The 27,898-nt window shown below is 31.3% G+C and overlaps 1 protein-coding gene across 1 annotated transcript in view; it reads right to left on the reverse strand.

Moving 5' to 3' along the window:
• Positions 1-27,898, reverse strand: part of mol (dual oxidase maturation factor 1 mol) — a 121,338-nt gene that overhangs the window by 49,635 nt on the left and 43,805 nt on the right. The window contains exons 3-5 of the mRNA XM_065501960.1: positions 27,618-27,802; positions 18,832-18,889; positions 14,181-14,315 (exon numbers count right to left, since the gene is read on the reverse strand). Of these exons, the coding sequence (XP_065358032.1) occupies positions 14,181-14,315; positions 18,832-18,889; positions 27,618-27,782 (358 nt within the window). The 5' untranslated portion in view covers positions 27,783-27,802. The remainder of the gene's footprint in view (positions 1-14,180; positions 14,316-18,831; positions 18,890-27,617; positions 27,803-27,898) is intronic.

The following is a 27,898-nucleotide window of genomic DNA, read 5'->3' on the forward strand; positions in this document are numbered from 1 at the left end:
GTACAACACCTTCTATGTGACTACCCAGCGTTACAAGAGCATAAGGTAATATATCTTGGTAGAGCTCTTTTCCATGATCTGAACTGTCTCCGAGATATATGATTAGATTTATTAGAAGTGCCGGCTGGTTCTCACGGGAAAAGCAGGAATCAAATAGTCAACAAAATTAGGTAAGGAAAATATTCTCCCTTTATGTATGAATTCTCAGCATAAGGGAATAGTATTTCCAAGGGTACCACAATGGGCCACAAGGCCTCCGAGTGAACTCTGTAACTTGGAGCAACCCACGTAACCTAACCTAACTTAAATGGCTTAATTTCTGCAATCAAATTTATTACACAAGGAAAACAGAAACATTGCGGCAACCGAATTAGTTGCCAATCAAGTTATTCAGTCCTAATGACCAAATGGTTTGATGGTTAGATGGTTTGATAAAAATTATGTTGTTTTAATCGAATTTTATGTTTGTCAATTGATGTTAAAACCGTAATTTCAACAAAAAATGGATTAGATTTGAAGGGACTTATCAAGGACCCCTAATACTAATTGTACACATTTTTTATGTTGGAACAATGTCTGTAATAATGAGTTTAGGAAAACAACTTTAAGCCTGAAATGTAAACCTTTCTCTACAATATGAAATAAACTAAAACTTGTAGTTTTGACAAATGGTTGGACCTGCACTCAGGTGATGTGCCCTACTCATGCAATGTATTGAGTTTGAACTAGGAAAATACGTTATGTGATGGCAGGATAGAGAGGGTAGTGTTTGTGGACATTTGATTTGAATTTTTCTATATTGAAAGTGTCACGAAAAACTTCAGCAGGAATCTTGTTCCACATACTGATAGTATGGCTACAGAACGAGTTTTCCCTGTAGTGTGTTGTGAAATCCACTCTCAACTCAACCACGAATTAATAAGCCATTGCCGAAGAATGTGTATTGTGTAAAATGCTACGGGTTTCGGAAACAAGTTCCCTAATTACAGCAGAGCAAATTCCATTGTAGTATCGGTCGAACAGTGAAGCACAGTCAATACTGCGGCGATATTTCAGTGAGTCTATAGACCTGAATTCCCTACTGCCACCAATAAGCATCTCTTCAGTTCGCGCTCAAGTAACTCCAAAATCGACATCGAAGCACCGGTGCTTACATGAGAGTTGTATTTCATTTTGGGTCGGATATCGTGGTATAAATAGTAAGGTATTCATATGGAGTGAAGTATTTCTTACACAGTTTCAGAAAACCAATGCTTCTTTAGATACTTGTCAAATTTATTTCTCCAGCGGACATCGCATTGAATACTCATGCTTAGAACATCAAGAGCATCTGATTGATTCTTTAATATTTACACCACCCATAAAAACAGATGAAGCAACATGATCTGTCGTGCATATTGAGTCTTACTTGCATTAAAATCGATTCGAATAGAGATCTCCACAAAATATTGGTTAATCATGACAATTATGCTCCAATCTCCTAGATGATGGGTCTATAATTGAATGAATATTAATGGCAAATATTGCTGTCATCTGCAATAGAATAGCTAGGGTTGGAAGATTGACGTAGAAGATCGTTTAGAAAGATAAGAAATAGAATAGAGATGAAATTCCAGTGCGATCTCTGAGAAAGCTGGATATAAATCGAGAGATGTAATTACCGACAGCAAAACCAATAAGTTTTGATAAAAGCGCACCATGCCACACCCTATCGAACGCCTCAGAAATATCTAGAGTCACCACTTTACTTTCGCCTAAACGGTGAAAGGAACGACACCATTTTTCCAATAGCTAGGCTAGCAAGTCTCCCGTAGATTGCAGTAAAAATTATTGATGAAGCTACACAGTTTGCATGAAGCTGACATTTATTTAGCAAAACAAAAAAAAAATATATAAATATTCCGTAAATATGTCTGCATATAAATACAACCACCATATATGAGCAGGGCTTAAATTCTACTTTTTATATAAAAACACAAATGCTTAATCCATGCTGTGCAAAAGGTAGATAATATTACTATTTTTTAGCTTCGCAACTAAAAAAAAAAACAAGAGCCATCATATTCATCTACCTCATCATCTTCATCAACAGCTTAAAAGATGTCATTTCAAATCAAAGCAAAAAAAAAAATATTAAAACACCAGACGCATCCATAAAGTGTAAATACATAGACGTAGACTTCTATCAGCTACACTTATGTGTCGCCTGCCTTCTTATATACTGGAAAATGTCATGCAAGTGGGTAATCATTGCCAGAGTCATGCAAGTCGTTAACGTTTTTTCTTCATCTTTTCAAACTGATTGACACACCTACACAATGAAAATGACACCAGCTTTAATACGAAACAAAGAATGGCAGAAAATTTCACAAACAAACCAGCAGTTCTGGGAGACTGAAACGAACTAGCTACGTGACTAGTTATTTTAACACGTGCATGTCCTAAGCAGAGCGTCAATTGAACATTTTCAATTACAATGAGACTATCTGATAGCTGTCCCAAAGTAGTTGGATTCACATACCGTTTACACAGAGTCAGTTAGCTAACTGGGCACTTTCAAATAGTCAGTTGACAAGACATATCATAGACAGTCCAATAGCCGATATATTAATGTTGGTGGGTAATATAACTAATTTTTAAAGTGCTGTGCAAAATAAACGTTTAAAGTGGCTACTCTCTAGATTACTTAGAGACACTAAAGTGACAATTAACTTCGGGCTAGGTTACATGGGATGTCAGTAGTCTCAAGAAAAAGAAAACCAGAAACCAGTTTGTACGAATTATTCACAAAAAAATAGCAGTACAAAATAAACGTTGAAGGTAGCTACACTCTAGATTACTTGGACACACTTAAGTGCAAATTGTCTTCACGCTAGATTACATGGGATGTATAAAGTAAACAATTGACTTTTATCTGGAGCACAAACGAGCAAATGACCCGAAATATATAAATTGCAGTCAGCCAAGTGATCTGACATTAGTGACAATTACTGTCTAAAGGGATACATTGACTACTTGCATCACTGCTGGGACATGCAACAAAAATGTTAACAAAATGTTGCCATGTATGTTTTAGTGAAGCGTTAGATGAAGCAATACATGGGGATTTGAAGTTTAAATGGCTTAGAACAAAACTATTGTCATGCCACACAGTTTGTGATCAAATCCATCTAAGAGATTATTAAATTGAATTCAATTGAATTCTACTCTTGCTATGTGTGAGAGGGTAATGATAAGAGTACTTAGTTTTATTAAATGCTACTCAGTTCATATGATTTTCAAAATAGAAGGAAAACATTATTTATTTATTTGAAAATATTCAATAGTTAGTTATAAGTATGTATGTATATTTTTGTTATAAATCAATATTCTTGTGTTGCATTATTTCAAGCATAATTTAACTCTTAAAAAGGTTTTTGTTCTAACAATCGCTCATAAATTTTCAATATAGATAATGGATTAGAAATTGCTGGGAATGTATAAAATTAAATTCTACACTCTAAAGAAAAAACGTTAGGTAAATTCAAAAAACAACTGTTACAAGCAGAGAAAACTATAAAGTTCAGATTTGACTTAGAATTTCTTTACTGTCAGTTGGGGTTTGTATTGACAAAAATGTGAATTCGATTTTCCTATAAATAAATTAATATGTATTTATTTTAGCTTATTTCCTTTCCGGAATTCAAAAAAGTTCCTTTAACTAACATCCTTCATTTCTTTCAGTGCATACTTAGTGTTACAATGTCTTTATTCATAAAATATGTAAGAAACAAGCATTTACCACCACGCAGAGCGGGTACAACCTGAAGTAGTTCGTTGTAGAAAAGCACTTAATTTATGAAAAACACATGTATTTTAAGAATATCGTGTCAGTGTAATGATAACACCAATACAACAATAGCTGTACAGAAATACTCGGAAATTCAATAGTTGAAAACATGTTTACATTTAATATACAAAGCATACAGATGATATTGAAAGGTGTGAGGGAAGTAAGCCTCTCAGTATAACTCAAATCTAGGGTAGTTGATGTTGGAAGAATGATAAAGGCAAAACTTGCCTTTACCTTTAGATCTCAGTTGGATTTATCAGAATATCGAAAATACTTATTCTTTACAATATTTACTTCATGTCAATTAAAGGTAAACAATGTCTACTTGAATTCCAATTTTTTATAAATTATGAAACTATTTTAAATCGGGTTAAATTACATTTGTTGACATTATTGACACTAAGTTTACATTATGTAAATAATAGGAAATTACTGTGTACATATTATAACTTCAGATAGAATGGTTAAAATGTTGAAAATACTAATTGTTTACATAATTTACATAATGTAAACAATAGTTAAACAATGTCTCATTTCATTGTAGGTAAAACATCAATTGTTTACGTTATTGAAATTAAGTTTACATTATGTAAACAATAAAAAATTACTATTTACTTGTCATAACTTCAAAATACTAATTGTTTACATTATATATATAAAGTAAACAATAGCTAAACAATGTCTACTTTCATTTTAATAGCTCAATACTAACGAACAATTTGTAAATCAAATAATATATCAATTGTTTGCATTATTGACATTAAGTTAACATCATGTAAACAATTGAAAAGAAAAGGCAATTACTTATCAATAGTTTAGAAATCAAGAACAATTTCAAAATATTTAAAATAACAATTGTTTACATTATTTACATGATGTAAATAAAGTTTTGTTCCAAAAGAAGTATCGAAAAATCAAGGCTCTTGTATAATTTTTCCTGCATTACTAATATGTGTTAAGTCCAGAGGATATCACACTGTAACCTCATGTCCAGAACATTAACATTAGGTCAGTCTTTAACTCGATTGATATCTCACACACTAAACTTTCGCAAAAATGGTAAACATTTAACAAAATGATGAACTTTGGAAATTTTATAAGAAATTGCCATTAGTTTGCCTATCACAATTTAGGGATTGGAGTAACTTTTTAGACCCTAAAAAGTGTTCAAGGTAGAGATTAGGGTATTCATTCGACTAATGATCGTTCGATTAATCGAATAATTATTCGAACAATTTAAAAATGGCCATTTTCGAATAACGAATAATTCGAACAATTTTATGTAGAATAATCGAATAAATGTTCATATATAAATTTATTAAATTGCTTAAAATTTTTGATAATTTCAAATTTAAATAAATAATAATGACTTACAAAAATTTTATTGTTTCTGAAATTCGACAAATAACTAAAGACAAAGGGGCTTTCGATCACTGTATATGAGTGTTCCGATAGCTCCTTCTATAAATATATAAATATTACTGCAAGAACTTACGATTCTAAAAACAAATCTTTCAAAATTTTTAACTTAGGACTTGAACCAATGAAAATAAAAGGTACGGAATAAAATATTTGTTATTTAGCTGGCGAAATATTAGAAGAATCGCAATTAATAATGAAAATATTAACTTAGATTAAAGTGGAGTTGAATGCATTCACTGACAATGATATCAAACTTTGGACAGATTCCCTTTATTGTATAAATCCCCAAGACCACTTTATTAAGCAAAGATTCGGCAACGTTGATAGAGCTTGATGTATAATACATTATGTTATAAATAATTTAGAAATAGTGAATAATTAATTTACTAAAGAATTAGTTACTCAATTTAAAACCCGAATTAATGAACGACATGAAAAAGTTCTTAATACGTTTATATTGTATTTGAATTCAGGATCATGTCCAACTAGATCAACTTTTTTAAAGCTTAGCTCCAAAACGGAAACTAAAGGGTTTGCTAGTCATTTTTTTGTTTTGTAGATTGTTCGGGAGTTAATCTGATCAGAATATTTCTGTTGAAAATTTAATAATGGACTTTGTTTTCGAATGTTTTTTTTTAACATTATCAATACTTGAATGGTTACTTTAACGTTATTTTTTGTTTTTCTTTAACTATAAAATATTAAAAAACCGACATCAAAACTTCATTCTTTACTTTTTTAAAAAAAAAATGTAAATTATTCGAATAATTCGATTAATTTCAAACGTGTGATCGAATTATTCGAACAAGTTAAAATCTCTTATTCGAATTATTCGTTTTATTCGAACAAGAGAAAAATCGAATAATTCGAATACCCAAGTAGAGATCCAGTAAAACCCTTTTAACAGCAGGAGCACGAAACAATATATTTGCCATGATGACTGATATTCCATCGATCATATACTGATATTTCACCTATTAAAGTTAGATTTATCAACTGCATCAGTGTATATTTGGTCATCTCTTAAAAGATTCGGAACTAAAGGTATTACGTTATTCATTATTCATTTAATGAATGATCCGAAGTTTTTATTCCAATCAGGCAATTAATGAATATATATTAATTGTGTTACTTTCTTCGGAAAGGGGAGAGGGAAAGGTGGTGAAAGAAGGAGAAAATCTTTTATATTTGATATTTAGCATGCCTTAACATGATTTAAGATGCAGTTATAGAAGATAATCCATCAACATAAAAGTTTATATTTTTAATGATAACTACATACTAATTAAGAAAATATAATCAGAACATGCAAGAATCGAAGTACCGACATACATAACCAGACAAGGACAAAATTTCTTAATTTATATTTACAGTGTAGCAGAAACTAGTAGTTAGTTAACAGGAACTGATGCCTTAGAGAAATACAAATAGAGTGAAAACAAGACAAAAACTCAAACAAAAAAATTCCTCAAAAAATCATACAAACATTATCACAATTTAGGTTTTTGAGAACGGACTAAGTCTTTTGAGAGCAAAGTGCTCTGTGTGTGTTTCTCTATGGCTGAAGCATTTATCTGTTTAGATTTTACATATGCTGAATTCACAAAACCCCTTGTATCATTGTATCGAGTGTATTATTGAATTCAAATACAATAGTGTAAACTTGTTGTTGGAAATTTTCATAAAAAAATTAAATACACTTATACACTTTTATTTTGTATGTTTTTAAAAAGTTGTATTGGTTTACAGCTATAAATTTCTCTGAGCACACATATACGGGTATATGTGAGAGAGTAATTTGAGAGTCGGTCTACTTGTTATACATACTACGCTTTCAAAAACATTCATACAATATACAATGCGTGTTCACAAACTAATAAACATTGTATTTACTACAAGATACACGATACAAATTGTTGTGAATTCAGCAATAGTTTTTTTTTTGTAGTTAAAAAATTGAGAGAATAACGACAATAAATAGTCGACGGAGATTCGAAGCATTTCTATCGTCTGACTTTATTCATTAGCAATTATTAGACTGTTACTGGTAGCTTGACGATCGAGAGCCGAAGCACTCTTCGTATTGTAGTGATTAGTTATTTTTAGCGAATAAACCATAGTTAACCGATATGAGTTATTAGCCGATCGAGAGCCGAACCATTGATCGTTTCGCTCTTTATACTCTAGCTACTAACTTTAGGTCTGAAGAATTAATCTTGCCTGATTCTCTCCATTTGTTTATATATTTAAATTAAGAGTATAACAACTTTATGGGAAGCATTACCTAGTAACTACTTATTCTTCATATATCTTAACCATGCCCTCAAAGAATTCATTCCAAATTAATCAAAAGCATTGAATTCAATCCTTTTTGTTCAAAGAATTATTGCCTTATTGAATCATTCAAGTTCTATTTAATTAAAATCCATTACAAAACAGCTTAATAAAACCTATTGAAATATTAATGTTTTCTTTAGCTTACATCTATTACAAATAGGCTTTATACATTTTGTTTCAATTCATATTGTATATATTAAAAAAAAACAAAAAAAAATATGTTAGTTCAATTTAAATTAGATTTGAGTTAACAAAAAATTTAACATTTCCAAGGTTGAACGAATTTTATTATGAATTAATTTAAATAAAAGCCTCTGAAAAAAACTAAAGAATTCGTTTTGTGGGGGAATTAGTCCCATGAATTGAAACAAAAGATTAACTTTGATAAATTTCCGGCGTTACGAATAAAGTCCCAAAGTCCGAAGGCCGGCAATGCAAAACATCTTTTCTGAGCAAAGCCAGAGTAATTTCATTATTAGTTAAATCCCCAATTTTAGAAATGAAATAAATCACCAAAAAATTAACGAAGTCACTAAATTTCGTTGTTAGTTTTGTTTATATAAAATTTTGGGGCCTTAATTCATTTTCGTTTTGGGGACATTGTTCATTGGGGACTTTGTTCGTAGCGCCAAATTTCCTATTAATAAATTAGCAGCTTCAATAAATATAAAAAGTAAGTAAACACTCAACATTTTGGTGGAACACCCCAATACAAAATAATTTAATAGCAAGACAACTTTAGAAATTCCCAAAAATTACTCCCCGAGAAGTGATCAATAATCCAAAATTGTAAAATAGTTCTGGAAAAGCTGTGATGAGCTGTAAACAAACTGAACAGCAAATATTATGTGTCTTCTTATGAAAATACAGTGAACAGTTAGGCAGAATCAAAATGTATTGGAAATAAACATGTCATTTCTCACTGAAATGGATTCGAGTTCAAGCTTTGAAGACAGACTCCACAGACCCCTAATGTTTGAGGTGCACTCAGACATGCCAAGTTCTTAAACGAATAAATGGTTAATCTTTGAGGTTGTCTAACATTTTGATCCATAACTATTTTTCTACTCAAGCGATTGTTCTGATTTTTAATAGCAAACTTTCTAGGAATGTGGCAAACAGTTTGAGTTAAAATCATTTAATTGAATTTAAAATTTAGAACTTGAACGTCTTTTACACACACTGTTACATAGACAGAATATTTCCATGTTTTACAAAAATCCCTAAATCTTAAGCCTATTACACCTTCCCCTCTATATTTGTTAACGCCACATACCAATGTTATAATTTTACAAAAAAAAATTCATACTCATATTCAATCATTACTTCACTTCACCAAACAATAGACAAGGTGAGATATTTACAACTTCTGCTGTTCAGCCCTTGTAATACCCCAAAAACAGATGATTGTCATACTCAATGATTTCAAACCAACAACTATCAAGAAGCAAAAAAAGATTTTGTAATGAATCTTTTCAAAAAAAAAAAACAAAAAAAAACTGATTGCTTACTAATGCTTAAAGAATAAATATTGCATGATGCCAAAAAAAAATCAAACAAACCTTAACCAACAGCAGGCGGTGGTATCGGTAACTAAATTCAAAATATCTGTATACAAATCTATAGGTATAATCTCTATTGTATTGAAATTGTTGAAAGGTATTGTTAAATCATATAGAAGGTAACAACAAGTCGATATTCAACTGGATTTTAAGTTTGTTTTTATTTTTTTGTTTTCTTAAATAGTTTGACGTATAACTTTATAAAGCAAGTGACAGCTAGACAGTAAGAGCTCCGAATATAATATATAAATAATAAAAAGACAAACCTCATATAAAGATGTATGCCAAAAATAAAAAAATAAATATAAAACTTCAAAAAAAAATAATGTTTAATTTTGTGGCTTGCTGTCTATACATAATGCCAAAACATTTTCGTTTTCTACAACTTCCCCAGAAGTAATTGTTAGATTTTAGGAAAATGATATGCAATAGACAAAGAGAAAAAAGATTTAAAGACAAAAATCTTAAGAAAACAACAATGTATGATATGACGTTTGATACTATTAAGTCATTTTATATTTATAAAAATAAAAAAAGAAACAGTATGACTCGTATTTGCTATGTATATAAATAGCAAGAGTTATGATGATGACTATCAATAAAAGTTTTAAATAATGCCAAAATTAAATTAAATAAATAAATAAGTAGATGGATAGATAATAATTAAATGTATAATTAAATTTATACGGAAGCTAAAATTTATATATGGCAAACAATAAAGTAATTATATTTATTTATAAACAGAAATGCATAAATACAGATATGTATTTTATGGTACATATTCGTAATTATTTATTTAAAATAATATACAAAATCCCTATTATACTTATGTTTATGCTATAACAACAAACTGAGTATTATATAAATCGGATTTCATTTAAACTGATATGTGGATCATTTCGTCAGTTTGTTTTTCATTTTCATTTCATCTTTTTTTTCAGTTAATACAATATATTTTTAATGGTTTAAATAATGTTATGTTTGTCATTTTAAAGTTGTTGTTTATTTTGAATTATTTTAAATATTTTAGTTGTAGCAACAATCAAAATGTAACGGATAATCTCTGTACATTTTGTTTACATAATACTTATAGTATCAAACCATTCCCAGCCGCTTCAAACTACTTTGGGGTTGCAATAAATCTTTTTTTTTGCGAGCTGAAATATATATGGACATGTCAAACAGGAAAGTGTTTTATAATACCACGCAACATGTTTAGAAATTTTTACAATTACTTATAGAAAAAAATCAAACATATTTTTGAAAAATGTTCAGTTAAACTGTGTGATACCCTACTCTGCACTACTCTGACATAGCTCTTGGAAATAATAAAAATATAACCATGAAATCTAATGCCAATTTTTAATTCGAGTGCAAGTCAATAAAATGCGAAATTTATGTTCCCATGAAATATCCATTTCCCTCGAAGAGAAAATTGCTATTGTGATATTCCCATGAACTTTTCATTCACAATAGTTGATTTTGTTTGTAACAGCTGTTTATTGTTTACAAAATTCCATCTAAAAATTTCACAACATGGCGAATTTTTTCATGTGAAGAAAATTTATGAACGAAAGATGAGAAAAGGGAATATATTTCATGTGATATATTGATTCGCGATAGGGGTGAATAAATCCGTTACTTTTTGAATTTTCCGCTTCTTAGCTGAAAGAACTCCTCCTGTCAACAGGCATTATTAACAAGCTGCGTCATTTATTTATGTTTGACAACCATTAATAAAAGAAATAAGAGAAAATGGAAAGGCTATGCATGATAAATACTATGGGAACTCAGCACCATCAATTTCAATGGTAAACAAGTGGTTTACTTTATTTCATTGTAGCCGTATAAGCACGGAATATGCCGAACGTTCTGGATGCCCAATTGAGAGACCTAAACTCAAAACAATTGAAAAAAATACAAGTATGGTGTTGGCCGATCGGAGATTGAAAGTGCTAGAGATTGTGGAAGCCATAGGCATCTAACATGGCTCAGTGGTTTAAATTTCAAATACTCACTCGGGTATGAAAAAGCTTTTTGCAATATCGTTGCCGCGTTTGCTCATAATCGTCCACAAACGCAATCGTATGACAACTTCGCGGGAGCTTTTGGCGTTATTCAATCTTAATATGGACGAGTTTTTGCGCCGTTTCGTAACTGTGCAAGAAACGTGAATTCAGCAGTCAAAACATTATGTTCCTCGTTAAGAAAATAAAGGCGGATTTGTCAGCCAATAAAGTCATGGCGACCGTTTTTTAGGATGCACGCGGTATAACCCACATGAATACCTTCAGAAGCGTAAAATACTCAATTGACGATTTGAAAAAAAGCGACCGCATTTGGCCAAGAAAAAAGTTATTTTTTACCAGGACAATGCAATGGAGCACACAAGTGATGTTTCCATGGCAAAAATCCATGAATTAGGCTACAAATTACTTTCTCTTCCATCCTATTATCCAGATTTAGCTCAAAGTGACTATTTCTTGTTTCCAAACCTGAAGACATGGCTTGTCGGAAAGATATTTGATTCCAACGATGGAATCATCTCACAAACAAATACATATTTTTGATGATCTCGACAAATCTTATTTTTTGGAAGGGAACAAAAAATTGGAGAAACGTCGGGCAACGTGTATAGAGATCAAAGGAGGCAATGATGAAAAATAAAATGATTTTTTAATCCAAAAACCCGTGTTTTATTCAAAAAGTCACGGACTTATAGACCTGCGATTTAAGAAAACTACATAAGAAAAAGTTGAATAGGGTAAAATCGCACGATCTCGTTAGCCAGTTCACATCACCTCCACATGAGATGACCATGCCATCAAATCGCTCGTTCAAAATTTTTAATGTGATATGAACTGTGTGGCAGGTAGCGCCATCCTATTGCAACCACATGTCGTTGGTGTTTATATTATAAAATTCTTGGCTTGGCCAACGCCGTCCTCAAAGTAATATGGACCGATGACGCCGCCATCCCAAATTTTCGGGATGTATTGGACGCTAATGAATCTCATGTGAATAGTAATCGTCTCAAATTCGACAATTCTGTTTCATCTAGAAATGTTCCTCATCGTAAAAGGGGTGAAAAAAACATCCATTTTGATAAAACAGTTTTATCATAACTGAATAAATGGCAGCCAATTCGACAAGTATAGTCTCAAGGATATGACCGCTATCAACTGTCAAAGTTCCGATTAAAAAAATATATAAAATGGAATGGAAACTTTAAAACATCTGCATGAATAAATAATGAAACCAAAACAATATGTAAGAAAACGATGTAAAAAGCTTAATGTTATTCCGTTATTTCAATATTTATTTATTTTATTATGATAATTTATGTTTGTAATATTTTTCGCACAATAAGTTTTGTTGTAAATACTAATAGTTATTAAAAATGGCTAAAGAGTTACGAAAGTTTAAAAACCAAAATAATATACGATTTTAATGCTGGGGGCTAATTCTCGCATTCGTCCATTGTGAATACTTATCGAACGTGAACGAGTTTCTTTAATTTTTTTGGAATTCCCATATTCGATATAGAATAAAATTTATAGAAATTTTGATAATGAGCAAGTTTTTAGTCGAAAGCTAGAACAATTTATATCGATTACGAATACGAGAATTAGTCCCATGAATTGATGAAAAAGACTAACTTTGATAAATTTCCATTTTATTAACTAGCAGTTTCAAAACATATAAAAAAATTCGTTGACATTTTAAAGGAACAGCCCAAGAAGTGATTAATAAATCAAAATTGAAAAATAGTTCTCGAAAAGCTGTGAATGGGTCTGATTATAAACTAAGCAGAAAATATTATGTGTCTTGTTATGAAAATACAGTGAACAGTAAGGCAGAATCAAAATGTATTGGAAATAAATCTGTCATTTCTCACTGGCTAACCCGATTGGGGTGCATTCAGACATGCCAAATTCTTAAACGAATAAATGGTTAATCCAAAAGTTTTTACTATATTAATAAAGAACTCGATTAGGCCTATAGAAAACATGCTTGTGTGTGCTACTTATCTATTATAGTTAGCGAGTTATCAAAATGTCATCCCGGCCTGGTATTTTCTCAATATCGGACACAATTTATGTGCGATTTCGTTTAGAATTTGGATGTATTGGGTGTATAACTTAAAAATGCGGGATTCACAACAGATGACGTATCTTTTGAATGCTGTTTTTGGCTTTAATAACTTATATGTTATTTTGAAGGGTAGATATCTGTCATTTATTCTCACTTTGTCATTGGAAATTATAGTGTAAACAACAGAGTTTATTTTTGCTTCGGAAATGTCGAATTTTGTGCCAATAAAGCGTCATAAGCGGGAATTTTTACTTTACTTCTTTAATTTGAAAAAAAGTGCCGCTAAAGCACACCGATTACTCACCGAAGGTTCTGGTAGATGTGTTCTATTGGCCAGAGATTGTTTATACTGTTCAGAAATTGTTATTTTAACGAGGAAGACAAAGATTGGTCCATATATCGTCCGACAAATGTTATTATTTTACCATCCTCTGACCAAATGTGGACTTTATAGACATAATTAAATACAAAATTTAAGATTGGTATTTCGCCTTTACTCTACAACTGAGAGATCGCTATAAGCGATACATTTTTTTCTCATTGTGATTTTTGCTTTGCTCTATAAATAGTTCAACCACAAATTAATTTTAAATTACCATTACTTACAACCACCAGCAAACCCCAATTTAATTTCTTTTAACTTCCCTTTTTTAAACATTCATAAATTTCTATACTATCATGTTTAAAATTCATTAAAAACCAAAAAATCAATTTAAAATAATTTCATGAATGAAATAAACAAAAGCAAACGAAAACAAAATTCAAGAAAAAAATCATTTTTTTAAAAATTATTTAAAAAACCATAAGAAAATTATGTTTAGAAACCAAATTTACACTCTAATACCAAACAATCAACTACAAAAAAATCTTAATAATAAAAAATGTTAAAAAAAAAATATGAAAATTTTCAAAAAATAAACAGAAAAACTTACCCGTCAATGTAACATTGACATGCATTAAACCAATATGGGTTCCTATGCGAGCTGGTAATTTCTCACGCGAGAATGCTTTGTATGGTGCTATAATTGTTGTATGTGCAACATGCCATGCTGAACCGAGTCTTGTGACTGTAACCAATGAAATATAGAAAAAAAAGTTGGTTTTTAAATAAATAAAAATAAAAAAATGTATAAATATATAGAAAAAATTTATTAATAATGAATAGTTAAGAAGAGAAGAAACAAAAAAAAAAGCAAAAGGCAACTTAAAATCTAAGCTGGTATAAATATGTAATTTAAATAACCAATTGTGTATTATTAGTTAGAAAACAATTTAGAAATCGTACACCTGGAACTCGTTAAACGTGGTTAATATACAAAATACAAAAACTTTTAAACACTAGTAAGGGATTTAATAAAATTTTCAAAACAACTAACACTAGTAAATCTGTTTTAAATGGCTTACTCAGCTATATATCTTAAACAAATATATATATTTGGTCAATTCACAAGGTCTCTTATCAGTCATATTGTCATAATGTCCTAATATATCAGGACTCAGTGGCTCGGCTTAACCGATTCGCGCAGGTCTCTGCTGGTTGGCTACGATAACACAATAAACATAGCATACAGTGTAATATTATGTTAGGACATTTTTTGCTTGAAAAGCAGTAAAAACCATTGTGAAATGTTAGGACATGATGACAATATGACATGATAAGAGACCTTGTGAATTGACCAATTATGTATAGTTATTGGATCTGTTTTAGCTTTGTCCGTCAGTCCGTCCGTCTGTTGTAATCACATACATCAATATATCGTATATATCTATATCGATATATAGAACAAAATCGTGAAATAAAATATTTTTTAAACAAAAACTATATGTATTTTTAATTATAAGTTCCTGTGAAACCACTCATTCATCAAAAGGTCTAAAAGAGTTATCTGTCATCTAGAAACTAAGTACAGTAAATTTGAGTAAAATTGTAAACCGTTTTGAAGTTTTATTTAATGTTTCGAGTATTTAGAAAAAAAACAATTAAAAAAAGGCCGGGTTAATAAGTCCGTGACCTTTTGAATGAAACACAGGTTTTTGGATAAAAAATCATTTTATTTTTCAACATAGGAGACTACACTCGCCCAACGTATCTCCAATTTGTTTATCCCTTCCAAAAAAAAGATTTGTCTAGGTCATTAAAATAAGTATTTGTTTGTGAGATTATTTCATCGTTGGAGTCGAATCTCTTTCCGCCGAGCCATTTCTTCAGGTATCGAAACAAGAAAATAGGCACTCGGGGCTAAATCTGGAGAATAGGTGGATGGGGGAGCAATTGGTAGTCTAATTCATAGAATTTTGCCATGGAGAATCTACACATGTATGCAAGCCTGCGTTATCCTGGTGAAAATTTTATTTTTTCTTGGATAAATGCTGCCGTTTTTTTATTAAATCATCATTAAATAGACCCAATAAGTTGACATAATATTCGCCATTGATTGTTTTACCCTTTTGAAGGTAGTCAATGTGGATGATAAAGAGTGCATCCCTTGGCCCCTATTTTCAGAAGGGGTGTGTTTCAGGCTACAGGATCAATGTAGTGTAATTGATGCTGAGATTTCAGCTTGAATTTCAGCCCTTTTGATCGCTGAATTACATTACATTGATCATGTAGCCTGAAACACACCCCTTCTGAAAATAGGGGTAAAGGGATGCACTCTGTAGGTTATTTGGAGTGAATATCCGAATATGTACTAACAGTAAGCCTGCTATCAAATCCCTATATTGTGTCTACTCGACATCCAGATTGATACATTAATGCCGGGTAGCTCTTAACGAGATGGCGGAACATTCTATCCTGAAGTTATTCTGGGGTCCTGGTCAATCTTGTGTACTTGGCCATGCTATTGCGGATGAACTGGCCAAAAGAGGCTCACGTGTACAAGTTGATGAGATCGATCTTCAAGTGATTTACCGCTATCTTGCTGTAAATCACTCAGCTCAGATGATCTAAGCTGACAAATTGCTCGATATCGAGGCTCACATGACCCGTTTTTGACCATCATAGGTTTACTGATATTGATGTGCATGCTAGGAGACATACAACGACTTCTGTAGAAGTTGCCATGGTAAAGACGAGGAGGAAACGATTGAACATCTCCTCTGTTTTTGCTCTGCTCTATCGGGTGCTCGGAATGCGACAATGGATATGTCAGGGAGATGGATTTGTTCATTCGTGCGTCAGGTTGGTTCAGCACTGAACACATTTCTGACATTTCTCCATACAACGACTTCTGTAGAAGTTGCCATGGTGAAGACGAGGAGGAAACGATTGAACATCTCCTCTGTTTTTGCCCTGCTCTATCGGGTGCTCGGACTGCGACAATGGATATGTCAGGAAGATGGATTCGTTTATTCGTGTGTCAGGTTGGTTCAGCACTGAACCAACCGAACTAACCCGAAGCATAAGAGATCATATCGAGCCCTTAGCGTAAGCGACAAAACACAAATTTTACAGGAGAAGGTTTTTTCGATTATTTTGAAATTTATACATAGAATTAAAAATGTTATGATGCGATATAATATAATTTCGTTCAAGCTATTTGTCTATTTTTCAAAAATATTTATAACTTTTGACAATTAAAAATTCATGGAATACTTTATTGAAAAATATGTCAAAAAATGTTTTTTATTGAATTTTTGCATAGATACAAATTTTTCGAATTGAAATAAAATTGTTATTTATGAATAGTTTTTAATGAAATTTCATATTTATGTAAAACTTTCTATTCAAAATGGAAAAATAGAAACGAATTTTGAAATTTATTATCAGCAATCCCGCAATTCCCAAAAAAGTGTTGAAAAATCCCAAAAATATAAATTTTTAGTTTTTTGGCTATAATATCCATACCAGGGTCGGAGTTATCGGAACCCTTTACAAAATAATTAAAAGCATATTCGGCCATCCAAAATCGGTTACTATATTTTGATATCTAAAACGCGATTTGAGAATTTTTGCCCTAAAGTTTTATTTTACATAAAAAATAGGTGTTTTTTTAATGGATCTGGTCCCTTCGGTAACAAAAATTTTTATTTCTTTTTTTTTCATTTAAAATATTTTATGAAAACTTAGCTTTCAGAAAGTATAAATTCCTTATACATCCTCTAAGAAATTTTTTGTGATAACTTAAAAAGAAAAAAAGTTATTTTTTCCCAAAAAATTAGCGAAAGATCGGCTTTTTTAAATTTTTTAAATTCAAATGCATATAACTTTGGACTTAGTCATTATTTTTAAACAGTTCTTTTTCTGTTTGACACATACATATGTTGTTAGTCCAATGAAGAAAAACTGGAGAAAATCGGAAAATATTTGAATACGCTGTTATCAAAAAACTGGAGTAGGTTGGGTAAAAATATTGAACATTTAATTTTCAAATGCGAATATCTCCTAAGCTATAAGAAGTAATTGATAGCTACGACTAGGTCTTTTGTAGCGCTCGATGAAAAGATTTTATATGTGTCATTTTTTAGAAATCGGAACACAAACGAAGAAATAGGATCGTTTTAAAAATGTAACATACCCGAGGTGTCCTACTTTGAGGACCCTTGGTCGCGCCCCTGGTGGGCCCATGAGGTTCACATTCAGAACTTAAACTCGACATCACTTCTTTTTTGCGCATGGGAAATTTCATTCAAACCAATCTAACCATTTAGAAGTTACAGATTTATTTCCTTCTTGTTTTCTATACCATTTGGCGCTAAGGGCTCGATATATGAAGCCCGACCAACGAGCCGAATCGACAAAAAAGCCAAATATCCATGGCGCTAAGATAATTCTATGTATTTGGTGACAGCAAAAGGTTCCTATCTATTATGAGCTACTGAAATCTGACCAGACCATCACAGGGAATCTGCACCGAATACAACTGATTCGTTTGAAGCGAGCATTGGCCGAAAAACGCCCAAATATGCAGCCAGACATGAAACCGATATATTTCATCAAGACAACGCTCGGCCACATTATGCAATACATGTTAAAAAGAATATAGAATCAAGTGGATGGGAAGTTTTGCTTCGCCCGCGAGCGAGCGTTCGATTGATGCAGAACGCTCGCTCTAGCATATGCTTCACTTTGGAACTGAGTATCGTTCTTGGCCTCAAAAGATGAACAATTTTTTAGCTCGGATATATGATGAATCATCATTGATGATAGACATTTCAAAGACCTTTCCAACGACATATATAACGCCCTAGCAATTCGGACCGACAATGTGTCAAAATCGGGAAAAATCTTTCCCGTTTTTATTATTCATTTTTATAATCATATTAAATTTTTTTCAGCAAAACAAAATCTCACAAATCTTTATTTTAAGGTAGATCTGGGTGAGGAGTTTATAAGATTCGTCATAGCTCAAATAGTTCCCTTATTTGTTTTTTATTTATTTTTCCGTTCATCGAGTTCTCAGTGTATTTCTGTAATAGTTTCAACAATTTGTTTTAAACTCACATATTTCAAGTATGTATTTAAAGCTAATCATAATATCACATAATATTTAATATCACATAATTTATGGTTTACATAGTTTTAAGATTTTTTTTTATTTTATATATAAATAAATACAAATTTCATTGTCGATTTCTACTCACTTAATATGACTAGTCCCACAAAAAGACTTAATGTGACGGTTGAGAATGTTGTGAATTTCTGTAATAAAAATATAACAAAATGAGAAGAAAAAAAAACAATAAATAGTTATAGGTGAGTTGGTATTAAAAATTTTAAAATAAATTTACAATTTAAAGCAAGTGTTTTAGTGTTTGAAACAAAAATATGTTAAAATTGAATTAATTTTAAATGAGATGTAGACATGTGAACACAAACAGTCATGGCTACTTAGGAATAGAAACATTTTTTTTTTTAAATTTTGAATACAAGGGGCTTTTTACACTGTCAGGATTTATTGATGATCACAAAATTCAAAACTCTTAATATTAAAAATAAGTTGTATTGTTAATTAATTAAAATCATTTAAATTTAAAATCTATCTTTATATATTTATTTACTTTTTTGTGTAATTCCAATAAATTTTTTTTAGCAATTTGTAATAATTGAGGAGCTGTAGAACAAAAGGTATTTTTTCAATTTTTTTTTTAAATAGATTTTTTTGTATTTTTATAATATTTGGGTTGAAATCTTCTAGAAAAAATCAATTTCCCAAAATTTTTAAATTATCAAAAAAGTACCTTTTGTTCTGCAGCTCCTCAATTCGTAATAGTTTTCTATTGCCGAACAATCCTATTATTTTCATTTATTTAAAGTTCCATTGTGTATTTTTTTAAATTTGAACTCTCTCTTTCTCTAGTTCTATTCTAAAAACTTCTATTTGATAACAATTTTCAATTAATTGCAACAAAACGATAAAAGTGAATAGAAATATTCATAATTACAAACACATATTTTAGAAAATGCCAAAATTTAAATGGCATTCAACTAACAAACCATAACTTTTCCGAATAAAACAAATAACAAAAAGCTTAATGCAAAAATTGTTGTCCAAGTGCATGGAGTATTTAGTGGTAAATTTTAATATGATCCAGCAAACAAAAAAATAATGAAAGTTTTTCAAGCGAAATCAGCATAAGATTTTACATTGCATATCGTCAATATAGCCGCATTTGGAGTTCAGAGAACAAATTTGTGATTATCGAAAATCAAATGAATCCACAACGTGATTTAATATATAATATATATATCTTATATTTTCCAAAAGTCTCATTACTGGCTTAAAAATACATAACTCACAGTAATTAACTTCACCTTATTGTGTTCTCCGATTTTCGGTAATGCAGTAGTCGGCAATGCAGTGCACAAAAATATATTACAAAACGGCAAGATTCTGTAAATTTTAAGATTGCTGTTGAATTTGAATCCATAAATAAACCATAAGAGAAATATTGAGAGAGATGTGTCACAAAAATAGGTGAGTATATAAATATTACCTCATCTTGCTTAAAATAATATAATATTAGCGCACTCTGGTTAAGATTTGATGCACAATTTGATTCCATATAATAAATTTTGACTATTTCTTTAATTAAATTTAAGATATGTATTAATATTATTTCATATATCTGGAAACATAATTTTAACATTATTACTCTATAATTCACAAAATTTAAGTAAATATTGTGAATTTAGACCTATTTTAAAATGCATTTATTTTAAGTTGTGGCAAAAAGTTGGTACTAATCTTTTCACAGCCTATTTTACAACTCTATATAATGTACGGTTTTATACGATTTTTTTAAAATTCCAACAAACTTTTGTAAATTTTGAATATTTTTTAAAAAATGTATTTTTTTGAGCGATAAAAAAAATTTTAGTCCAAATTTTTAATAAAAATTTTATTACTGCCGAATTTTAAAAACACAAAAGAACTCAAAAAACAAAAATTTTAACTCATTTTTACAAAAATTAATTCAATTAATTTTTTTATTCATTAATTTTTTTTTAAATTTGACTGACTTTAGCGACCTCTTTTGAAGTCTAAGAGAGTCAAATAAAACCAATTCCTACAAATTTATTTGAGCTGTGTTATTAGCTATCGATCAACATATATTTGATCATATTTTGAGGCCAAAACTCAAAAAAACTTTTTTGATTTTTGTCTATGAGACAAAGCACAGTGCAACGTGTCGCTGTTTGGGCTGTAGGCATCACTTGACCATACATTTTCCAAAATGAGGCTGATAATTGCTGATCGATATCGCATGATCACAGAATTCTCTCGGCCTAGATAATATTGATAGGGCGATGCCACACAGCCCGAGAAATAATTCAACTACAGCATGAGACATTTCATGATCGTATAGTTTCTCGTTTTGTTGATCAGAATTAGCCCTCTAGATGGAGCTTTGACGTCAAAGCTCTATGCCAACAAGTCCACATAGGAAGATTATCAACGAAATTCAGCTTTATTTATGTAAAATTTTCCATTTTCGACAAAAGGATGAGCGAGCTGTTTCATAAATAACCTTGTCATATGTAGTTTATCATTCAATAAAAATTTAAGAATCTGCAGAAAAAAATGTGTTTTCTATTTAATTAAAATCAGTGGTTTAGAAACACTTTTTTTTGGAATGGGAGCCAGTATTTGTCCCCTCAAAATTGGTCACCTCGGGCCTCAAAGGGGGCAAGGTTTGTGGAGCTTCTGAAGAGAGAGAAAAATGTAAAAAATACGGCCCTTTTTACATGTTCCAACTTTGGATGCGTGTAACTTTTTATAGGGATGAGATAAATATTAGCCAGCAAATTTAAAAAAAAATAAATCAATAAACCTAAATATCTCTTCAACTAATAGAGATAACCTAAACATGTATGAGCATATTTTGTAGATCTTCTCAAGGACTATTTATATTTTAAGTTTCAGCTCATTCGGATCATAAATGCATTTTCGGCGATTTTTTATAAAAACAATTTAAACTCGAGGTGACCAACTTTGAGGGGACACGCATCCACCCAACTGTCCAGAACTTCGACCTGTGGAATGTTATTGGTATCTTGTAAAAAAAATAAAGAACAAAAGAATGGTATCCTCGATGTTAAGCGTAAGTGGACCACCTCGTCCAAAATGGTAACGGAAGCAACTATAAAATCTTTATGGGAGGATTTCCGAAAAAGAAGATACATTTTTAAATACCGAGTAATTTTAATGTTCAATGAATTTGTATAAATATTTGAATACATATGCGTAATTTTGAGAATTTGTATATTGAACGGTTTAAGTTTTATTTAACTAAATACAAGTAGAAGTTTTTTCTGCTTCACTCTTTACCAAAATTTTCTTCCCTTTCAAATCATACATAGGGAATAATTTAATGCATTTTAATATCTCAACAAGGAAATTCTTTCAACCTCATGCAAAAGTGTTTGCTGGGTTACAATATAAAACACAATATTTGTATGTCTGTACATATGAACGCATTTATATTTCTGTACAATACAAATGCATATGTATAAAATTTACAATTACTCGTACCATTCCCTTTGAACAAAACTCTAAAAAAAAAATTAAAACAAACTAAAACGTCTAAATACCAAATTACGGTATGAACGAAATGGATTAAAATTAATGATTTTCCATGGATGTATGTGTAGCAAATGTGCCTGCATACGAACATAAACGAATAAAATGACTCTCTAAATATGCAAAAATGATTAGAAAATTTGCATTAATTGAATAAAGGCATTTTTATTTTTTTTTTTTTGGATTTTTCGATTAAAATTCATTTTAAATATAAATACAAATTTATAAACATACCTTCATATATATAAAATAGTCTAACGGTTTATATGTACATAAATGAACATATATAGAGGTATGTAGATATGTACATATGTTTAAATAAATGTACATATATAAATTACCCAAACAACTGACAAAATAATAGTTTATATTGTAAAAATGGCCATATGTGGTAGAATTGTTGGTAGTTTGAAATGACTATAACTACAGATAAATGGAGCGATCAAATTGAAAACTACAACAACACAAAATATAATACATATAAAACAACAGCGGTAATGGCAACAAAAACAAAAAGTTTGCTAACTACAAAAATAGGTTCTCATACATGTCACAACTAAATGCAAAATCAATTTTAATGTCACATAAAGTTAATGAATAAATACTTTATAATATGGACAACTTAAGCGAATAACAACAAATGTTAGGTAGTTGAATAAAAATATAGATTGCAATGGTTAAAATACAAACCAGTTGGAAATATTCAATACAGTGTAAATAACTATTTACAACTAGTCATAGTCTAGTCATAGTCTAGTCATAGTCTAGTCATAGTCTAGTCATAGTCTAGTCATAGTCTAGTCATAGTCTAGTCATAGTCTAGTCATAGTCTAGTCATAGTCTAGTCATAGTCTAGTCATAGTCTAGTCATAGTCTAGTCATAGTCTAGTCATAGTCTAGTCATAGTCTAGTCATAGTCTAGTCATAGTCTAGTCATAGTCTAGTCATAGTCTAGTCATAGTCTAGTCATAGTCTAGTCATAGTCTAGTCATAGTCTAGTCATAGTCTAGTCATAGTCTAGTCATAGTCTAGTCATAGTCTAGTCATAGTCTAGTCATAGTCTAGTAATAGTCTAGTCATAGTCTAGTCATAGTCTAGTCATAGTCTAGTCATAGTCTAGTCATAGTCTAGTCATAGTCTAGTCATAGTCTAGTCATAGTCTAGTCATAGTCTAGTCATAGTCTAGTCATTGTCTAGTCATAGTCTAGTCATAGTCTAGTCATAGTCTAGTCATAGTCTAGTCATAGTCTAGTCATAGTCTAGTCATAGTCTAGTCATAGTCTAGTCATAGTCTAGTCATAGTCTAGTCATAGTCTAGTCATAGTCTAGTCATAGTCTAGTCATAGTCTAGTCATAGTCTAGTCATAGTCTAGTCATAGTCTAGTCATAGTCTAGTCATAGTCTAGTCATAGTCTAGTCATAGTCTAGTCATAGTCTAGTCATAGTCTAGTCATAGTCTAGTCATAGTCTAGTCATAGTCTAGTCATAGTCTAGTCATAGTCTAGTCATAGTCTAGTCATAGTCTAGTCATAGTCTAGTCATAGTCTAGTCATAGTCTAGTCATAGTCTAGTCATAGTCTAGTCATAGTCTAGTCATAGTCTAGTCATAGTCTAGTCATAGTCTAGTCATAGTCTAGTCATAGTCTAGTCATAGTCTAGTCATAGTCTAGTCATAGTCTAGTCATAGTCTAGTCATAGTCTAGTCATAGTCTAGTCATAGTCTAGTCATAGTCTAGTCATAGTCTAGTCATAGTCTAGTCATAGTCTAGTCATAGTCTAGTCATAGTCTAGTCATAGTCTAGTCATAGTCTAGTCATAGTCTAGTCATAGTCTAGTCATAGTCTAGTCATAGTCTAGTCATAGTCTAGTCATAGTCTAGTCATAGTCTAGTCATAGTCTAGTCATAGTCTAGTCATAGTCTAGTCATAGTCTAGTCATAGTCTAGTCATAGTCTAGTCATAGTCTAGTCATAGTCTAGTCATAGTCTAGTCATAGTCTAGTCATAGTCTAGTCATAGTCTAGTCATAGTCTAGTCATAGTCTAGTCATAGTCTAGTCATAGTCTAGTCATAGTCTAGTCATAGTCTAGTCATAGTCTAGTCATAGTCTAGTCATAGTCTAGTCATAGTCTAGTCATAGTCTAGTCATAGTCTAGTCATAGTCTAGTCATAGTCTAGTCATAGTCTAGTCATAGTCTAGTCATAGTCTAGTCATAGTCTAGTCATAGTCTAGTCATAGTCTAGTCATAGTCTAGTCATAGTCTAGTCATAGTCTAGTCATAGTCTAGTCATAGTCTAGTCATAGTCTAGTCATAGTCTAGTCATAGTCTAGTCATAGTCTAGTCATAGTCTAGTCATAGTCTAGTCATAGTCTAGTCATAGTCTAGTCATAGTCTAGTCATAGTCTAGTCATAGTCTAGTCATAGTCTAGTCATAGTCTAGTCATAGTCTAGTCATAGTCTAGTCATAGTCTAGTCATAGTCTAGTCATAGTCTAGTCATAGTCTAGTCATAGTCTAGTCATAGTCTAGTCATAGTCTAGTCATAGTCTAGTCATAGTCTAGTCATAGTCTAGTCATAGTCTAGTCATAGTCTAGTCATAGTCTAGTCATAGTCTAGTCATAGTCTAGTCATAGTCTAGTCATAGTCTAGTCATAGTCTAGTCATAGTCTAGTCATAGTCTAGTCATAGTCTAGTCATAGTCTAGTCATAGTCTAGTCATAGTCTAGTCATAGTCTAGTCATAGTCTAGTCATAGTCTAGTCATAGTCTAGTCATAGTCTAGTCATAGTCTAGTCATAGTCTAGTCATAGTCTAGTCATAGTCTAGTCATAGTCTAGTCATAGTCTAGTCATAGTCTAGTCATAGTCTAGTCATAGTCTAGTCATAGTCTAGTCATAGTCTAGTCATAGTCTAGTCATAGTCTAGTCATAGTCTAGTCATAGTCTAGTCATAGTCTAGTCATAGTCTAGTCATAGTCTAGTCATAGTCTAGTCATAGTCTAGTCATAGTCTAGTCATAGTCTAGTCATAGTCTAGTCATAGTCTAGTCATAGTCTAGTCATAGTCTAGTCATAGTCTAGTCATAGTCTAGTCATAGTCTAGTCATAGTCTAGTCATAGTCTAGTCATAGTCTAGTCATAGTCTAGTCATAGTCTAGTCATAGTCTAGTCATAGTCTAGTCATAGTCTAGTCATAGTCTAGTCATAGTCTAGTCATAGTCTAGTCATAGTCTAGTCATAGTCTAGTCATAGTCTAGTCATAGTCTAGTCATAGTCTAGTCATAGTCTAGTCATAGTCTAGTCATAGTCTAGTCATAGTCTAGTCATAGTCTAGTCATAGTCTAGTCATAGTCTAGTCATAGTCTAGTCATAGTCTAGTCATAGTCTAGTCATAGTCTAGTCATAGTCTAGTCATAGTCTAGTCATAGTCTAGTCATAGTCTAGTCATAGTCTAGTCATAGTCTAGTCATAGTCTAGTCATAGTCTAGTCATAGTCTAGTCATAGTCTAGTCATAGTCTAGTCATAGTCTAGTCATAGTCTAGTCATAGTCTAGTCATAGTCTAGTCATAGTCTAGTCATAGTCTAGTCATAGTCTAGTCATAGTCTAGTCATAGTCTAGTCATAGTCTAGTCATAGTCTAGTCATAGTCTAGTCATAGTCTAGTCATAGTCTAGTCATAGTCTAGTCATAGTCTAGTCATAGTCTAGTCATAGTCTAGTCATAGTCTAGTCATAGTCTAGTCATAGTCTAGTCATAGTCTAGTCATAGTCTAGTCATAGTCTAGTCATAGTCTAGTCATAGTCTAGTCATAGTCTAGTCATAGTCTAGTCATAGTCTAGTCATAGTCTAGTCATAGTCTAGTCATAGTCTAGTCATAGTCTAGTCATAGTCTAGTCATAGTCTAGTCATAGTCTAGTCATAGTCTAGTCATAGTCTAGTCATAGTCTAGTCATAGTCTAGTCATAGTCTAGTCATAGTCTAGTCATAGTCTAGTCATAGTCTAGTCATAGTCTAGTCATAGTCTAGTCATAGTCTAGTCATAGTCTAGTCATAGTCTAGTCATAGTCTAGTCATAGTCTAGTCATAGTCTAGTCATAGTCTAGTCATAGTCTAGTCATAGTCTAGTCATAGTCTAGTCATAGTCTAGTCATAGTCTAGTCATAGTCTAGTCATAGTCTAGTCATAGTCTAGTCATAGTCTAGTCATAGTCTAGTCATAGTCTAGTCATAGTCTAGTCATAGTCTAGTCATAGTCTAGTCATAGTCTAGTCATAGTCTAGTCATAGTCTAGTCATAGTCTAGTCATAGTCTAGTCATAGTCTAGTCATAGTCTAGTCATAGTCTAGTCATAGTCTAGTCATAGTCTAGTCATAGTCTAGTCATAGTCTAGTCATAGTCTAGTCATAGTCTAGTCATAGTCTAGTCATAGTCTAGTCATAGTCTAGTCATAGTCTAGTCATAGTCTAGTCATAGTCTAGTCATAGTCTAGTCATAGTCTAGTCATAGTCTAGTCATAGTCTAGTCATAGTCTAGTCATAGTCTAGTCATAGTCTAGTCATAGTCTAGTCATAGTCTAGTCATAGTCTAGTCATAGTCTAGTCATAGTCTAGTCATAGTCTAGTCATAGTCTAGTCATAGTCTAGTCATAGTCTAGTCATAGTCTAGTCATAGTCTAGTCATAGTCTAGTCATAGTCTAGTCATAGTCTAGTCATAGTCTAGTCATAGTCTAGTCATAGTCTAGTCATAGTCTAGTCATAGTCTAGTCATAGTCTAGTCATAGTCTAGTCATAGTCTAGTCATAGTCTAGTCATAGTCTAGTCATAGTCTAGTCATAGTCTAGTCATAGTCTAGTCATAGTCTAGTCATAGTCTAGTCATAGTCTAGTCATAGTCTAGTCATAGTCTAGTCATAGTCTAGTCATAGTCTAGTCATAGTCTAGTCATAGTCTAGACATATGCAATTTCCTATTGGGTAGTGTTATCGCAAAACTTAGCATACATCTAAAGAAGACAAGTATTTTAAAATAAGTACCTTTTACTTTTTTAGCGGAAATCTAACAATATATTCCAAATGACAATTTGTATAGAAGTCGTACTATTTATATTTCAAGAAAAACTATTTTGTAAACGGAACTTAAACGCTTTGTAAACTTTATTTACAACAATCGATATCGAGTTGTTCGGTTGGCAACAAATTCGTTGTCACTACTGAGACAATCAATTCTATATATTTGAAAAAATATTCTAACAAATCAATTTATTGTCCTATAAAACGTGTGAATTATTTAAGCAATTTTATTAATATTACATTTATAAATATTAATTAACGAATTTACATTTATCACTCACCTGTTTTCTTACACCTGGAAATATAACTAAGAAAGCAACATAAAATGTTGCAAATAATACAGATACGGCAACAATCGAGACATCACCCGTTACGGGTGTGCGATTTGAAAATGAATACAATGTGGGTCCACCATCGTCTCGAAATGCATCAAACCAACCCTTCATGCTTTGCAAACGTTATAATGCTAGAATGTACAAAATAAATACAAAATTAAAACAGATGTTGATTAAAAAATTAGCATTTTTATGTAAATTAATTGTTTACTTTTAATTGTTATTAT

Source organism: Calliphora vicina, chromosome 2 (assembly GCF_958450345.1).
Source record: "Calliphora vicina chromosome 2, idCalVici1.1, whole genome shotgun sequence".
Taxonomy (NCBI): Eukaryota; Metazoa; Arthropoda; class Insecta; order Diptera; family Calliphoridae; genus Calliphora; species Calliphora vicina.